This window comes from Dermacentor albipictus, chromosome 1 (genome assembly GCF_038994185.2).
Source record: "Dermacentor albipictus isolate Rhodes 1998 colony chromosome 1, USDA_Dalb.pri_finalv2, whole genome shotgun sequence".
NCBI classification, from domain to species: domain Eukaryota; kingdom Metazoa; phylum Arthropoda; class Arachnida; order Ixodida; family Ixodidae; genus Dermacentor; species Dermacentor albipictus.
In genome coordinates, this window is record NC_091821.1 from 506,785,484 (window position 1) to 506,803,942 (window position 18,459).

Sequence of the window (18,459 nt, forward strand, 5' to 3'; positions counted from 1 at the left end):
GCCTGGCAGCATGCCAATCTGGCCACACTGCCAAATCAGTGGGCATTGCCTCCCTGATCAGGCAGCACACGGTGCGTGCTGAACATCTTGGAGGCCATGAAGCAACTTCCTCACTCTGGCAACTCCCTTATTCTGTGCTCGCAGCACTTTTCCACTTTTGACACCGTGCCATGTGGAAGCCGAGGTGTTTCTACAGCCGACCCACTCTAGGCTGGTTTGAGTATTCGAAAAGGTGGCATCTATGCATCGGGAAAGGTGCTGTAGCGATGGACATCATCAGTGCACATATCCTCTATGATGTGGTTAGCCGAAGAGAATCTACCAGCAGATCGGCAAAATATGCTGTGTCAGGGTCAGAGTAGTCAATTCATCTAGTAGCAAATCAAAAATAGTTTGGTGAGGAGATGAGGCTTTAATGGAAATCCAAGGGGCTGTAAGTTAACGAGAAATTTTCTGGCAGCTTTAGTGTGGCTTGTGGCACCAGCAACTCTACACCGTTTCATAACTTAAAATTCGATTAGCCATAAATTTTGTAAAAAGCATGTTGACTACAGTGAAAAAAGGAAAAAAAAAATGCAACGAGTCAAAGACAATGTTTCAGTGTACTTTGGCACCCTAGAAATCTGTTCAGCAGCCTTTGTGAGTCCTGAGCCTTTCGGTACATTGAAATCTGAAATGTCAGGTCACTGTGGGTACTCCTGCTTTTATGTGTTGTTCATTGTGCTGGTTCGAGTTTTTGTACAGAGTAACTTCATTCTCTCTTCCTCCCCCTCCCATTAGCCTTTGGTTATGTACACAAAGTACCGGTTTTAAATAGTTGGAACCTTTTCTTATTTCTTTTTTCACTCCAGAGCTAAAGTGAAACTCAACTACTTTCTTGTTGAACAGAGCGAAATGAGGCAAAGGACAGCAAAAACGGTGGGACAAAGAATTTGTCTGCATCTGCTTTATCTGAATTGGAACGTCAACCAGGATGGGAGAGGTTCAACTCTCTGACAAAGACTGCGTGTGAAACTGTTGTGAACACATTTGATGGAGTGGAAGGGGCAGTGTTATTGTGTAGCAAAAGCTAAGAAGGTGGTGCCATCATGACATGGCAGTTATGCCATGACTTTCTGTCATGACGGGACAATTCTGTCATGTCATGACGAAGTTTCACTCTTATGAGTGACCTCTGGGTTCTAAATGTGCACCACAATGTGGATGAGTGTCAAGGGCAAAGCACTGTGGAGGAGAGCACACAGCAGAGCATGAACCATGCTCAGCACAGCATCTTCTCTCTGGGAAAACATTCCCTGCGCCGTAGAACAATGGCTGAAGGCAGTGAGAGGATGTAGAGGCCATTCAGGTGTGAGTGTGTGTCTATAATAGGTACAGTACATAATTTTCTCAGGTGCTCATTGTGCCTTTCTGCTAAGGAGCATCCCTCTTCTGAGGTTTCAATGGGTAGCCATTGCTAGACCAGATAATATGATAATGACATTTTGAGGCCTGTTTCGGGAAATGGGTGTTGGAAATAAGCATGGCTTACTGTGGAAGTTTGACATGCAGAGCTTTTACATCAGTCCGTGCCATCATCATGATGACAGGGGGAGCAAGGAGCAGATCACGTGCATGATGATGTCCTCCGCCATGTTGCAGGGCTCCTCAGCTCTGAGCTCTGACCAGCGCTGCACACCTGCCGACACCCGGCTCCGGCTCAAGATCCTGCCGTGCCTGACCAAGTCGAGCCGAGCTGCCTCCATGCTGCCCCTGGCACTAATGGTAGGTTTCATAGACAACCTGGGTTGCGATCTTGTAATGGTTCGGAAAACAAGCCGTTCCCTTCACCACTTACGTCTCTCAGTGGGTTTTGCAAGCCAAAGATGAAAGAAGGGAAGGATGCATCCAACGGACGAGAGAGTGAAGCCCCTGAAGCTTGCGTCATCATATTGTGTGCGCTAGTCAGGAGCGATGAGCAAATGGCAGAATGTTTCCGCTTGCTGAAAAATATAACTTGAGCATTAGCTAATATTTCACAAGTTTTAATGTATAAACATGCAGTTCCGCTTGTTTATGCATTGCAGATGGCAATGCACATGACACGTGCAGTACTGTCATATTGAAAATGAAAATATGGCTCTCTTTCCTACTAGAGCAGAAAGTGTGGCCAGATTGAAGAGATCTCTGTAGTGTCCCCTGTCATATAATTCGGCGATCTTATGAGCTGAAAAGGGGAAGTGCAGGAGTTCTCTGGGTTGAACTCTTCAGGCTGCTAAATGTCGATTGGCCTGCCATTAATGACGCCAGGAGTGCCCTGAGTTTGAGTGCACAGTGCAAATGTAACCTTGGTGCTGGCTATGGCTGCTGGGTTCACAGAAAAGCTGACCCAGCCTTTCTGCTGGCCAACAACAGTAATCACATGAGCAACTTTGTGAGCAGTGTTGCTAACACAGGACTGAGCCATTCAGATGTATGTGTTGCTGCCGGTGGTGAAACACCACCGCACACAAAGGACCACAGACATGTTGGCACTAGAGTCTCCTCCAGTTCACCATGCAGCCAGTGAGAGGTCTGCTTGAAATCTGATGGACAATTCACCTTCCCTCATCTTTTCAAAGCTCTTCCACACCCCTTGCTATTGTCAACACTGGGATAGCAATGTGAAGCAGATGATGAGGTGCAAGTTTTAATCAAGTGATGACATTAGAAATGACCAGCGCATGATCACGTGCCTCTAGTGGAATAATGGGCTAAAATGTGACTTTAGAATCTGAAGGTATAGCAAACACCAGTGTTTGATAAACGAATGGCAGAAAAAGGCAGGTGGAGCAGGCCTATTTTCATATCCTGCATTGTTTCCCAATTTCAATATCTTGGCTAGCAGTGTAGTTCAGTAACGTTAGCCTTAAGGGTAGATCCTGCATCTAATAACTTTTTTTTGTTTTGAGTAGATTTTGATGAAACTTGCAGAGTTTATGCATCTCCATAGGCTTGCATAGTAAATCATCACCATTGTCATTAGCCTATTTTATGTCCACTGCAGGAGGAAGGCCTCTCCCTGCGATTTCCAACTATCCCTGTCCTGCGCTAACCGATTCCAACTTCAGCGTGCAAATTTCCTAATTTCATCGCCCCACCTAGTCTTCTGCTGACCTTGACTGCACTTCCCTTCTCTTGGCACCTATTCTGTAAGCCTAATGGTCCACTGGTTAAAATGTAGCTGTGCAGGCATTACATGGCCTGTACAGCTACATTTTTTTCTCTTTTAGTCAATTAGAATATCGGCTATTCCCACTTGCTCTCTGATCCACACCGCTCTCTTCGCGTCTCTTAACGTTACGCCTAACATTTTTCGTTCCATCGCTCTTTGCATGGCCCTTAACTTGTTTTGTAGCTTCTTTGTCAGTCTCCAAGCTTTGGCCCCTTGTATTAGCAGTGATAGAATCCATTGATTGTACACCCTTCTTTTCAATGATAATGGTAAGCTTCCAGTTAGAATTTGGCAATGTCTGCCGTATGCACATCAGCCCTTTTTTTTTTCGGTAAATTTTCTTCTTTCTGAGAAAGAAATATAGTACGTAACTTTCTACCACTAAAAAAATATGTATAGCTTGCTTAGAGGTGGGCTATTCACTAAACTATATATGATGTAATATATATCGTCATATAAAAATGATCTTGACTAATTGGAGCATGCAGTAGTACAAGAATGAATTCTTTAGGCTTACTTAAACCAAAGTTACAGCATGTCAAACTTTTTAAAATATGGACCCATTATAACACCCGGGACAAATGATTACTTTGCAAAGGTTGCCATGGTAATGTTTGTCTGTATTTTTATCCAGTGCAATCTCTATTTGTCTATTTTTCTAACAAAATGAAATTGTTGTGATAGGATATGTAGAACCAGAGATATCATCACTCCAAAGCGGAGACACCGCCAGAAATGCTGTTTTGAGAAAACAAGGAAAAACATTCCACATTCTGTTTAACATGACTATAGGAGAGGCTAAATCAATCCAGAATCATACAGGGATCCAATCAAGCAAGAACAAATGCTCTGCACCAATTTGGAGCAATGGGACGCTTAAAGATATTTGGGTCAGTTTTGGCTCCAAAGAGCAGGGCTCGCCTTAAGCAAGCAAATGCAAACTAACTTGATAAGTTCTCATATTTCATTTTGTTCAAACAGAGACATGTATTAGGGGCATGAGAAAACTGAAGACCAATCCTTGGATTATTTTCCGGGTTGAATCTAGGTCACATTGGCCAGTCACTGTTCTGTACATCATTACTTGCACCATGTAAATGAAAAGATGAGCAACTTATTAGGATGTATGCAACTAATATGTGTTGCTCATGGTAGTTGCCCTGTGCACCTTCCTCCTCTGTGGCCATTTTGTGGATGGCAATTCCATAGCGTTGTTGCTGTGTGCAGCTCAGGATGCACATCCTCAGTGCCATGCAAAAGTTTCAGGACTAGCAGAAGAAAATTGCAGGACTATGGTCCCACATTGAGAAATTTGTGTCTCTCTGTTTATGTGTTGAGCATAGTTCCATACCATAGTGGAGCACAATTGCGGGTGACGCAGACGCGAAGTGGCTGGCGCCATCTTGTGGTGTGCTATGTCAACTCGCGATGCTCTTCGTGGCTTTCGCAATCGGTGGGTGCGCAGGATGTGCTGCATGGTAAAGGCGGCTGATACAGACTTGTGTAGGCAAACATCATCCCATCTCGGCATCGTTCATTTCTGGGGAACTTAGCAATGTAGATATCAAGATTATTCTCTATGGAAAAGGCTGTCCAGAAGGCAAATTTTTATCCTTATGTCGGATATGCAGTGAAGAAAATATTGTAATATATGTTTTCTTTTTCTCATAGCCCTAATGCATAAGCTGAAACTCTTAAGTTGACTCATCATTATAACCAATATATCATTACACAGGGTATCGTTATATGTAGACTGCATTGTATTTCCTTACATTGTGGTGCAGTGAACATTATTGAAACTTGCCAGGTTCAATCTTTTGCTTACTTAGAATACAATGTTGTCCATTTTTATTAATACAAGAAATGACAGGGTGTCTACCAACCGGGAATTCTTGGGGATATTAAATAGTCTGGAATACTCGGGGAAAACTTAGGGAATTTGTGTTCAATCAGGGAAATTAGCTAACAAAAGTCGCTCTACTGCTGGCCTGGGTAAAAGAGAGAAATTGTAACTAAGTTTCTTTGATGCCATGTTGTCGGCAGGAGGACTTGCCAGTGTACAGTTAATGAGTGATTTTCTGGACACCCGATTTTAGGGAAATACCCGATAGTGTGGACGGCTTCACGGCACCGCCACGGGTCCCATAGAGTCAATGTATAAGAACATCCGTAATTTCACACGCAAGAACCCTTTGCTGTCCAATCTTCCGGACTTTTTGCCATGACTGCAGGTCTGAAACGGCATTAATCAAAGCCAACACCACCATTTTGATTATGTCGCCGCCTCGAACCAGTGCTCTCGTATGCAGATCCGCTAGCAGCCGTAGCTATTGCCGCAGAAACACGAGGCTTAGCTGCTTTGATGTTCGCCATTAAGGTTCTTGCCGTTCGGTGCAGTGTTTTTCATTGAAAGAATTTGTCACTGTCTGCAATGGCACCGACTGCTCTTCTGTAATCCTCACGATTGGCTTCGAAGCTTAGAAAGCATGCGTGTTGCATAATGCTGGTCCCCGAATGGCAGCTTCGCCTCAGGACAGTAGTGTTACGCGACGAAGCGTAGGTGAAGTATTGCGGTAAAGCTCAACAAGCATGGGAAGGGGCAATTGTCACGGGGCACAGTGCGTATTCCATAATTATACGCGCATGCACCCACCGTCTCCTGTCACAGTACGAGCACCTATATGCCTAATAGGTGTACTGGCAGCTCCTCAGAGCTTTTTCGGAGGTGCCTGTGACGATTTGAGCCCTTAAGGGCAGTAAAAGACATGCATCCATTTTTTTTCGGACTGCCCGACTTGATTTTTCGGATGTTTTCGTGGCCCCTAGGGAGTATGAAAAATCAGACGTTGACTGTACAACTGACCAAGAGGACGCTTCAAACGGTCCGTGGGGCAAACGCACGGCAGAATGACAAGAACAGAAATGACTGTCGCATTGAGGAATGATCGGAAGAACTGTGCCGCCTCTTCCTTGAAGGAGCTTCAGCTTAAAAATTAAAGTGTTGGCTGACCCAAAGGTACAGGTGACCCTCATTCAACCAAAATAGACTCTTGAAAGCAGTGAAACACAAAGAAGAGGCATTGTACGAGGGCTGAGAGTATATGAGGACAGTTGACGTTGACTTTCCAGCTGCTGAGAAAATCTCACTTGTGACAAAGTTCGGGCCTAATACCAATGGTCTAGCTATCACTCGATAGAAATAGCTCATTTTTAAAAAATATTTGCTTCTGTATGCATCTCTTTTTATTCGTAGTTGAAAATGTTCGACTCGATTTGCAATGGCCTTTACTATTATTCTTTCTTGAAGATATCTTATTTGCTGTGCATTTTGCTGTCCCCTCACTTCAGTTTTCTGTTTTGAATAAAATAAACACTGCTCCTTGCTATTCAAACTGGATTAAGTTTTTTTTTAATTTTCTTAAAATGCTTACTTGAGAGTGACAGCATCGGGCCAACCTGTCTTAGCATAAAGTAAAGTTCTGTGTCGCTCAAGGAAAACCTGAAAAACTCGGGGAATTTGAAAATGTCATTTTGACAGACACCCATAATTAGCTCAAGATCTACATGCAATGAAGCAGTGAAGGCTACGAAGCGTGCCAAGGCGCCGCAGCATGCTTTGTTTGCACTGCGTAGTAGTAGCATGCAATAGAACATAGCTCCCTGCTTCGGTGTCCATTATATGGCAGATACATAGGTTCTGTATCATCAAGCAGTAAATAAGTGTTTGTATAGTTTTTAATGTCTTAAATAACTGCTTGTATGGATGCCTTGTCTGTGGAAGAGTGACAGTGACATAATACCCGCGATCAATATAGTCTCCCAAGGACCTTGCTGATCGCCGACTACGTTTGTAATACCCATGGTAAAACATTTCTGATTGAGTAGCGAAATTCTTCACGAAGAAGAGTACAACTATTTAATGACTTGCACTTAGTTACACAGAAACACAGTCATATACACTGATTCATTAAGTACACTGAAGGCTCTACATCCGAAATCTGAATGCGAACTCCTGCTAGGGGATATACTAAACATGGTCACGCTTAACAAATATGGGAGATCAAATCGTTCATGCTGGGTACCAAGTCACGTTGTGATATTGGGTAACGAAGCAGCTGATAGATGTGCATCGATGGCAGTGTACAAAGACATGATAAACACGAGACTTCCATATAAAGATAGTATCCGTGCCGTTAGGCAGGCCTTAACGTCAAAGTGGCAACACGAATGGGGCCATTGTGCAGACAACAAGCTACATCTTGCTAAACCCGTACTTGGTGAGTGGAAGTCGTGTAACCACCAGGAGTGGTTCTTTGAAGTAGTTCTATGCTGTCTACGCATTGGGCACACACACCTCACACACAATTATTTATTTACAAAAAAAGACGTACCAATGTGCAAAAAATGCCAAGAACCGCCAACAGTCATGCATGTATTACTCTCATGCACACATATTGAAGTACAAAGACGAAACCTTTTGCACAACGTATATCAACTGCACATGCCTTTACATCGTGCTTTAATTTTAGGAGATGGTTTGATAGTCCCATTACCTGGCATGCGTAAATTCCTAGACGACACTGGCTTTTTGCACAAAATATAGATTAACACAGCCTTCCTCCTATTAAGTAGTATTATAAAACACCCCGTGTTTGGCATAGCCTTAGCTGCTTTTGCGCCACTAAACCACAGTTAACTAACTATTAACTTTAAAAAAAAAGTCTATTCACAAACCTTTTTGTCGTAACTTGGGGTACTGAATAGAACGACGAAAAACTACCTGGCTAGGGAGAAGCATAGTGAAATAAAACAAACACACACCATGTAAAAAAAATATAATAAAGCGATGAAAACCTGACATTTCAGAGGTTTTACAGGTCCCTGAAATGTCAAGTTTTTGTCGTATTATTACATTTTTTACATTTGTTGCCAAGTGTTTGTTTCATTTTCCAATGGGGGGTACTGGATTGGGGTTGCACTGTAGTTGTCATGATACATTTGCGTGGACGCCAATTGTCTAAAAAAAGAGAAAATCATGTTCATCTCTTTGCTCCCTCTCTTCACTAACCTTTTTTCCAGCTTGTGCTTCAATGCAGTAGCCTGGTACAGAGCCAATGGAATGGAAATTGTATATCCTGTTGACTGCAACACATTCAGGCTCGTGGAACCATTGCGCAGCAACCAAACAGAAAATTGTGTGCTTAGAAACAAAAATAAACAAATGCAGTCGATGACCGATAATGTGTACTCGACGGGGACCACCGAAACGTCCAAATAATCAGGGGTTGGAAATACTGGATATGCCCAAAAAATAATTGACTTTATTCCACAAGTGGCCAAAAACGGTGTGCCATATTCTAGAATTGTCGCTTTTGGAGATACCTTCGATTTCGTATGACTGTAGAACAATATACATAGGCGCCTAGGAGCGTTGGCATTCTTGGCACAATGCCAAGCGTGCTATCGCAAAACTTAAGCCCTGCCGTGTTCGATGCTAGTCATGCGTCGTGAGAATGGAATTATCTTTGGAAAGTGATTGTTCAGAAATGTGGCCAAAGTTTGTCAGTGTGTGTTGCTGTGCGCACAAACGCTTGCCCCTGGTGTTGTTCCATGGCCATGATTTCATAGCAGTGCCTTTTCTTACTTTTCACGCTTTTCCAGTAGTCAGAGTGATGCTCTGCACGTGTGATCAGTGAGAGCAGCCAGCCATGGACAATGGATGATAATCGTGGAAGGCACTGGCACAAAATCACGGCCTATATCTGGACTGCTGTCATGCTGTTGCTACAGATAGACAAAAATACAGTCAATGCAGGCCCTGAATTCTCGTCGGCGACTATTAGATTGACTAGGCTTTGCTAGTTATGGTTTTGCGGAGCACCTGCAACATGGCCGACAACTGTGTCGCTGACGAAAATAAAAATAAAATGAAAATACTGCTATTTCTGCTTGGCTTGGGGACTATATTAGTAGATGGTTGTGCAGTCAGAGTACAAATGATTGCACAACACACTGTAAGGTGTCCAACATTTTATTCATCCTTATATATGGGGCTAGTGATGGTGTCGTGGGGCTGTCCAAACAATCAAGCATGCATGAATTATGGGAGACCGAATAATGGATCGTTGGCTGTAAACATTTTTTTTTTAGAGCGCAGCTCTTTGGCGTCCGTTCCTGGGTTTCGCGTCGTCGTCGTCGTCGGCGTTGTCGGCGTTGTCGTCGGCCTCGTAACCAGCTCGCCGACGAATCTGCTGCTCCGCCGCCGCGCATGCGCGCTGTCGGCTCTCCGGGCGAGGGAGGATGATGGAAGGGAGGAGGAGAGACTGTGGAGGAGGGCTGGCTACACAAATGGCTCTTTGGCGTCCGTTCCTGGGTTTCGCGTCGTCGTCGGCGTCGTCGGCCTCGTAACCAGCTCGCCGACGAATCTGCTCCGCCGCCGCGCATGCGCGCTGTCGGCTCTCCGGGCGAGGGAGGATGATGGAAGGGAGGAGGAGAGACTGTGGAGGAGGGCTGGCTACACAAATGGCTCTTTGGCGTCCGTTCCTGGGTTTCGCGTCGTCGTCGGTGTTATCGTCGGCCTCGTAACCAGCTCCGCCCCCCTTTCATCCCCCCAGCGCTAGCAGCGACCGACTGATACCGCTTTCGTGAGTCCGCTACCGCACTCACGAAAGACGTCGTGCACTTCCTGCAACTCGCATTAACCGTCCATCGATCCACACCGATGTTAGTAGTGGGGGACTTTAATGTTGACATAAAGACAAACAGCAATTTCCTAACACTTATGCGGGAGAACATCCCGTTCCTCTCGCTCGTAACGCGTCCCACGGCTGTGACAACCTCGCGAGGCACTTGTATAGATCTCGTCTTTGAGAATCAAGCATTGGTGTACCAAGTCGAACATATATCAGTCTATTTCTCCGACCACAAAGCTTCCTTCATGACAGTCAAGAACTGTTAGTGGAGTCTTTGTTAAAGGAATACGCGTGAAAAATAAAAAAAAAAATTCTGTGATAGCGCATACATGTGTTGCTCGATTTCTTTGCCTCAATCTATCGAAAAGGTGAAACAGCTTATTTGCTGCGCTCAAATTTCGCATTAGGAAGTAACGTAATCGTCGGTAATTTTTTTTCAATTTTCTACAGATTTTCAAGGTTGATGAAACCAGACAAAAAATGAGAGCTTGCAAAAAGTCACAAGAAACATACTCATCTTCCATGTCCGACTGCCGGCACGGAAGTATTATGCTGTAAACATTCTGTGAACACATTCAGTGTTTTATGACGTGTCCCTTTCATATGTGTGGAGTGGGCGCTTAAGGATTCTGAAAGCTGCAATGGCACAAAATAAATGGGCTTTGAACGCATTTGTTGAAGTGAGTCTTTATTTATGGCATTTGACAGGTTTAAACACTGCGTTGCTTAAGCAGGCATAGACGGACTCTTTCAGAGTGGTTCGCTGACGTGAAACAAGCTTCAGTATGAGTGGATGGGGAAGCTTCACTTGCACCGATTACAACAGTACGTGGAATCTGCATTACTTTTCCATGAAAATGCACCTCTGCCCTTATTATCAAGCTTAAAGTGTCTGGTAATGATGCTGCACATAGACTAATAATACACAAGCATCATAACAAATGGTATTGTAAACGTTCAGGCACACCAATCACTCGCTGCATCATCTGCTCCGTTCTCCTCAGAAAAAGTGGCACGGAATAATATGTCATACACTGGTACCCTGCTCAATGAAATATGGCAGTGCACTTCGAAACAAAGATGTAACACACAGTGAATGGACCCGAGCGCATGTGTTTGTTCATTCTGTGTTACATAGTTGTTTCAAAGTGTGCTGCCATACTTCGTCATGACTAACCAACTAGCCCACCAGTACGTCTTAAACAACCTGCACATCGCCTCCTTTGATTGGCCGCATAGCTTTCGCTACACTGTAAGTTCATTTTGAGCTGGAGTATAGGCCTGAACAGTTCTCATGATGAGCTGCTGTGGCAACTAAAGGTTGCCACTGGTCTTTCATTGTTTTGTCTGTCCTGGCAAGGTAAGAGTAACTTTTTGGTATTGTAAAAGAGCAATTCACTAATGGGTGGTGCTGTTTAGATCAGGTCTTCATTTGTAAAGAATTCGTTGAGCTGTGTGTCTAACTGCTTTTGCATTCAAACAAAGCTTTGCTCGCTTCAGTGGTTAAGACTGTCCTCTCTACCTCACACCTGCGTGCTTCTCTTGATTCATGTGATTACACTGTTGCTGCAGGTCATCTTCGATACGCTCAGCAACCCCAGCAGCACCAGTACCAAACTGAAGGGCATGGCACTGGAATTTATCCATGCTGTGTGCAACAAGTGAGTACCTGCTCAAATCTGCAAGAGGAACTTTCATTTTCTTACTTATGGGAAGCACTCTCATGTACAATGGATTTGCTGTTTCTTCATGCATACATATCGGCATCGTGGTAGACTTATCATTACTATTTTCCACTATGCTTGCCAGCAACAAATTTTCGACGTGGCTGCATTTTGGCAGTTAGGCCTACCCAGCACTGCTTCGCTAGGTGTCAGCTACCAAAGTTACGATTTGGGCTGATTCGTCGCTGTGGGGATTTTGGAAACTTGGGAAATCACCTTGCCATTGAAAGCAAGAGTACAGAGATCAAACTGATGGGGCAAGCTTTTTTAGAAGCAGTCATTTTTAATGAATCAATCAATCATGTCTGAAAAATCAATCAAGACACTGTATGGCATCGAAAATTTTGGTTGTCATATTACAGTCAACCCCAGATATATCAAACTCAAAGATGGTTGCAAAATAATTCAATATATAGATAATTTGAAATATAATATCCCTATCTGAAGCTTATTTGAGATCTCTGTAGGTCTCGGGACAGTTCTCCAACATTGTGAAAAAAGGGAACTTTCGGAATTGCTTCTCTAAGGCAAAATAGAGTGCACGTGGTAGACCTTTTTTTTTCTCTGATGCACATTGCAAATGGTCGTAATGGTCTTCGCAATGCTTATGGCTCCACTTTGAATCTACTGTACACGAACATACCCAAAGGTGCGTGCTGCAAAAGTTTAGAAAAATCAATCGCACTAGTCTCTGAATTACACGTGAACTGCTGCAGCTTAAACGTCGCATCAAGCGCCTAGGAGCCTTAAGATCGAGAACAAGCCACATTTCATTGCAGTCCCTCCGTAGCGAGCTGTGCGCGAAAATAAAACAATCTAAGTGTAACTTTTTCGATGTCAAAATGCATAACTTTCTTGCATCTGACCCTTCAAAATTTTGAAGACACCTGACACAAAAGAAAGACCCAGTTAGAAAAATTCGATCAAATCAAAGTAAAATTAAAGATCCTCATTGCATTGCATCAGCTTTCAATGATTACTTCTCTTCAAAGTTTTCAGCGAACAGTAGGCGCGGCGATGAATTTCAATCACCTTGCCCTAAATTGCCAGACCTATCAATATCCGTCGAAGGGGTTTTGGCCGCCCTACTCAATTTAGACAAAAAGAAGCCTTCAGGACCAGACGGCATCCCTAATACATTTCTCATACAGTATGCAAAATTTTGTGCTAAATACCTTGTGATCATTTATAACGAAAGCCTTTTGAATTCTAAAGTTCTTACTGACTGGAAGTTTGCAGAGATGATCCCGATTCACAAATCTGGTGATAAACTCTGTGTAAGTAACTATAGGCCAGTTTCACTACTATATAGTTCAGTTAAGGTTATGGAACATTTCATCTTCAAGCATTTTAGTTCTTTCTTACAAAGTAGCAACTTCTTTTCCACTAGCCAACATGGGTTCCGGTGCGGTCTGCCAACTGTAACCCAACTTATTCACACATCTAACGATTCTTTTAGATCAGGGTAGGCAAATAGATGCAATATTCCTCAATTTCGTAAAGGTCTTTGTTCGAGCTCACATATCGGGCACATAGTCTTAAAGGCATCCCACAGGTTTTGGCTATTAAGAAATCATCTGATGCACTATGCAAGTAAAACGAAGCTAACAGCCTACACAACACTAGTACGCCCATTGCTGGAATATGCTGACGTCGTTGGTGATCCGCAAACCCAAGTAGACATAAACCGTATCGAGGAAGTTCATAAGAAAGCTTTTCGAATTATTTTCAACGCATACAGAAGGCATGTTTCCGTCACTAACCTACTGAGCGCGATCATAACTTCAAACCCTTCAATCCCGCCGTAGGTTGCATCGCTTAAAAATGCTGCATAGTATCATAAAAATGAAACAAAAATGAATTTTGAGGCCTACATGGAAGACAATACAGCACACCCAACACGCAACAAACGTAACTCGACAATAGTAGTTCCACAGTGCCGAACCAAAGCTTACCAGTTTTCTTTTTTTTCTTGAAACAATATCTGAATGGAACGGGCTCCCGCGTGATGTAGTCTGCATGACAAATCAAAAGTCATTCCTATCTGCTGTCATGTCTTTGCTATAAACTTAGTATGCCTACGTTCATTTTTATGCTTATGTCTTTTATAAGTGCAGTGTTCGTTTTTGTATCAGTGTTTGTTATTATGCTTGCCTTGCTGCATTGCGACACCCACCAAAAAGTGATTGCTTTTCTTATTCTATAAATGTAGTGTTCACTTTTGCATTAGTGCGTGTTATCATGCTTGCTTTGCTGCATCTTGATACCCACTAGAGGGACTGTACCACTCCTGCCTTGGCTACCAAATGGCGGCTGGTGCTATTCACTAACTAACTAACTAACTAACTAACTAACTAACTAACTAACTAACTAACTAACTAACTAACTAACTAGCTAACTAACTAATTAATTAATTAATTAATTAATACTAATCCTAAAAAACCTGCATCACCCAGTTGGGTGTCAACCTACTGGGAAAAGCAGAAAAATAGGGAATTCTCAGGGAATTTGAATAGTCTGGATATACTCAGGAAAAACTCGGGGAATTTGTGCTTCTATCAGGGAAAATTAGCTGTAATTTTATTGAAGGGGAACGAAAGTCGTCTTAATGCTGGCTCCAGTAACCAACAAATTGCAACGAACTGTCGTTGAAGCCATGTCATCGGCACAAGGTATTGCCAGACTTGTTAACGACCGATTTTCCAGAAGCCAGATTTTCAGACATACCCGATAATTCGTGCGGCTTTGGGGCATTACCACGTACTCCATAGAGTCAATGTATATTGCCCTGACTGCAGGTTTGAAATGGCAAAAACCAAAGCCACCACCACGGCCATTTCGATTGTCTCGCCACCTCGAACCGGTGCTCTCGCACGCCGATCCGCTGGCAGCCATAGCCACCACCGCACAACGTTAGGCCTAGCTGCTTCTATGTTCGCGAGCTTTTGCCGTGCGGTGCCATGTTTTTCATTGAAAGAATTTGTCGCTGTCAGCAATGGCACTGACTCCGCCTTTGTAATCCTCGCGATTGGCTTCGAAGCTCGCAAAGCACAGCGCGTGGCGCAATGCCAGTCTCCAAAAGTTAGTTTCGCCTCAATAGAAAAATCTTGCGCGGTGAAGCATAACAAGCGTAAGAAGGGGCAATTGTCACGAGACGCAGTATGTATTTCTTAATTATACACGCGTGCTCACCCATCTCCTGTCTCAGTATTGTCACGTGGTGGTGACGTTGAATAAGACAGTAGCAATACTGTGAACAAGAAAACTAACTTTTATTGGGCGAACCTGTGCCCACAAAACAGGCTACACTTATAGCGCAACGATAGCGGCGAACACGCTCGGCGATCGTCGAAAATCTGATCAGCGGGTCAAGCGCGTCGGCTTTTATAGATCAGTCATCGAATGTTCCAGATTAACTGATGGGACCCGCGTGTCTTCCACAAAGTTCTACACCATTCGTGTCACGCGATGAAATCTGATAACACAAGGTTCGGCGACAACAGACACGCGGATAGAAGCGTCGATAACTTTCCAGAAACGTCGGATACATGCAGGCGCGTCCCTCGCTCTGCGATTACAGTTGTTAAGCGGCGAAACGTGGTTGCCCGATAAAGATAAGTACACGTGTCAGTATGAGCACCGATATGCGTAACAAGTGTACTGGCATGCCTTAAGAGCTTTTTCGGACGTGCCTATGGCAATTTGAGCCCTTAACTCTTTCGTTACCGCGAGAAAATGGTAGTTTTTTATAGGTCTCGGGAAAAAAATATTTACCACTACAAATCATATTCCAGCAGCATAGCGTGTTGTGCATAATTAAATTCTCTTTCCAAAAACATACGTTGCCAAACAAAAATTTTTTAGGTAAAACATAAAAAATTCTAGAAAGCACCATTTTTGCAGCCAGTTGATAAAAACGATAAAAAAGACATCTGCTAAAACATTAACCCGTTGACAGTCGATGACGTAAATATACGGTGCCGCGAACAAATCCGAAAATAGTCGATGCCGTATATTTACGGCGCTGTCTGTACGTTTAAAAAGCGCGCCAATTTCCTAACTTTTTCTTTTCTGTAATGTGCTGCCACTATGTGGGAATACAGGGAATTCTTTTCGCGCGCCTATCTTTTTCGGTTTTTGTTGCATGGCTTGTTTTAGTGCTAGTTTGCTCCCGCGCTTTTATATACTATCGCTCGCGCACTGGTGTGCGAGCGGGCGGGCGGCCGTTTGGATTTTGTTTCATGGGCGGTTTCGGCTTTTTTCGCTTGCAAAACTGATGTCTATCTCATTCCTAATCGCTCAAAGGGCGACCGCTTGTTTAGTGCTCACAGGGGTGCGCATAGGAAGGATGCTGCCGTGCATGCCTTTCCGTTTCTTTTATTTCTTTTTAAGACTGGTGAAAACTATTTCCCTAGCTGGTTCGCGATAAGATGAAGATTAGCAGAAGTTTGTCACACGTGTTGCTTTTCTTGATGGGCACACAACCAAACAGTTTTTTTGAGTGCGTGCACCTATGCAGTTCGATTACGCTATGGCGAATGCATGGTGGATGGAGGATGAGAACAGAAAGGACCGATGTACTGAGGAATTAACAAGAAAGGAAGCGTGCCACCGCCTCTTTGAAGGAGCTTGAGCTCAAGAAAACAAAGTGTTGGCTGATGCCGAGATGCAGCTGTCCCTCATCCAAAATAAGATAAACCCTTTAGAGCAGTGAAACTCAACATTGAGAAATTGTGTACAGGCTGAGAGTATGTCCGGACACTTGAGGTTGACTTCCCAGCTACTGAGAGACAATCTTAGCTGTGACAAAGTTCAGGCCTCATACCAATGAGCTTGCTATCAGTTGAAAGAAATAGCTCATATTAAAAAATATTTACTTCTGTATGCATCTCCTTTTCATTTGTATTTGAAAATGCTCGACTTGATTCGGAATGGGTTTTACCATCTTTTCCACTGTTCATTTTACTATCACCTTCTTTCTGTTCTCTTTTTGAATAAAATAATTACTCCTTACTATTCAAACTGGATTAAATCATTTTTTTGTTTCAAAATGCTTACTAAAGAGTGACAGCATCGGGCAACATGGTGTCAGCCTGTCTTGACATAAAACAAAGTTCTGGCTCATTTAGGGAATTTTGCAAAGGTGCTCAGGGAAAACCTGGAAAACTCTGGTAATTTGGAAGTGTCAACTTGGTAGACACCCTGCCCGGACGCGAGACCACAGTCTACTACAGTAGTGCATATTGAGTGTTTTTGCTCAAGGTGAGCTAGAAGTGGACCCGCCATGGAAGCGAACTGGCCTGTACGCGCTGTGCCGCCATCAGCACACTTTACTGTGAATCGCACATGAATGTGCTCGGCTGCATGTATGCTGTTTAAATGGCGGATCGTCATACAGTAAAACCCCGCTAATTCAGATTTCACTGGACCAGAGAAAATGTCCCAATTAATCAAATGTCGAATTAACGAGGTTTCGACAATAATAACTAAAAAATATGCCTAAAACATAAACATACCTTTACTTCATGAAATAACTGGTTATTGTTGCTTGTTGTGCGGAAGAAATTTGCCCGGAAAGCACAATATTTTGGAGTTCTTGCAGGTGGTGCAGTTTGCGCAGTCTGTCAGGAGAAACGACACAGATGTCCTCCAAAACTTTAAGGGCGTCATTGGCCTCTTTAGCAATGCGGCGCGTCACTTCACACTCATCCATGACAGACTCATTTTCGCTATCAGAGTCAGGCTCTTCGTCGCCTAGTACATGCAGTATTCCATTGTCGTTGAGGTGACCGGCAATGGCAACGTCACTATCGATGTGGATGTATTCGTCCAGCGAGATGTCCGGAGGCAGAAGTCTGTCAAAGCGACTGTCATCTTCCTCGGCGTTTTGGTTAACATCCGCATTTCCAGCTTCCAAAGAATCACTGCCACGGACAAAGCCGCTGTGTTGGAAGCACTTCGCAATTACTGCGAGTGGCGTGTTGCTCCACACATGCGCCTACATGTGCACGCTACTGAGCAGAGTTACATCATATATTTTATTTGCCTCCATACAGAGCAACATGCACTCAAGCACTTGTCTTCTGTATCGGCCTTTCACATACTGAATAATTCCCTGATCCAGAGGCTGCAGGGAAGCCATTGTGTTAGGCGGCAAAAAAAGCTGCTGTATGTTTGTCAGCCCCGACACATTATTGTGCGCACTACAGTTATCTAGAACAATTAGCGTTTCGTGCAATTTTTCACAAAAGCGGCGGTCCAGTTCACGCAGCCAGTTCTGAAATATCGCTGAGGTCATCCACGCCTTTCAATTCGAGCGATAGTCTACGGGAAGTTTCTTTATGCTTTTGACGCATCTCGGCTTTTCTGCTTTGCCAAGTATCAATAGCGGTAGCCGCTGTGTGCCAGTCATGTTCGCAGCCAGCAAAACTGTTATTCTATCCTTGCTTCGTTTACCGCCAACGTAAGGGTCCCTTTTAAATGTGATGGTGGTTTCCGGCAGGGCTTTGTAAAAGAGGGTCGTCTCATCTGCGTTAAAAGTGTCGCAGGCATCATAATCGGCTAGGCATGCGGGCGGTCGGGCCCTCCAATCTTTGACAGCGCCTTCATTCACCAGCCCCTTTCTCGCTGCACATGCTTCGAAAGACCAGGCCGTGTCTTTTCTTGAATGGGTCAATCCAGCCTTCCGATGCCTTGAAGTCTTCGATGCTGAGCTTCAGCGCATACTTTTCGGCCTGCGCACAGATAAGGGGGCCACTCAAAGGCAGCTGCGCATCACGCGAATCGGCAATCCATCTTAACAAGGCTTCTTCAAGTTTGAGGAGCGCTGCCGTTCGCAGTCTCTTCCTGT

The 18,459-nt window shown here is 43.9% G+C and overlaps 1 protein-coding gene across 2 annotated transcripts in view; it reads left to right on the forward strand.

The window, feature by feature from the left end:
* The window catches only part of LOC135907568 (proteasome adapter and scaffold protein ECM29), a 505,292-nt gene that overhangs the window by 106,768 nt on the left and 380,065 nt on the right, over positions 1-18,459 (forward strand). For both annotated transcript variants that reach the window (XM_065439250.1, XM_065439249.1), the window contains exons 7-8: positions 1,642-1,764; positions 11,458-11,546. In XM_065439250.1, the coding sequence (XP_065295322.1) occupies positions 1,642-1,764; positions 11,458-11,546 (212 nt within the window). The remainder of the gene's footprint in view (positions 1-1,641; positions 1,765-11,457; positions 11,547-18,459) is intronic.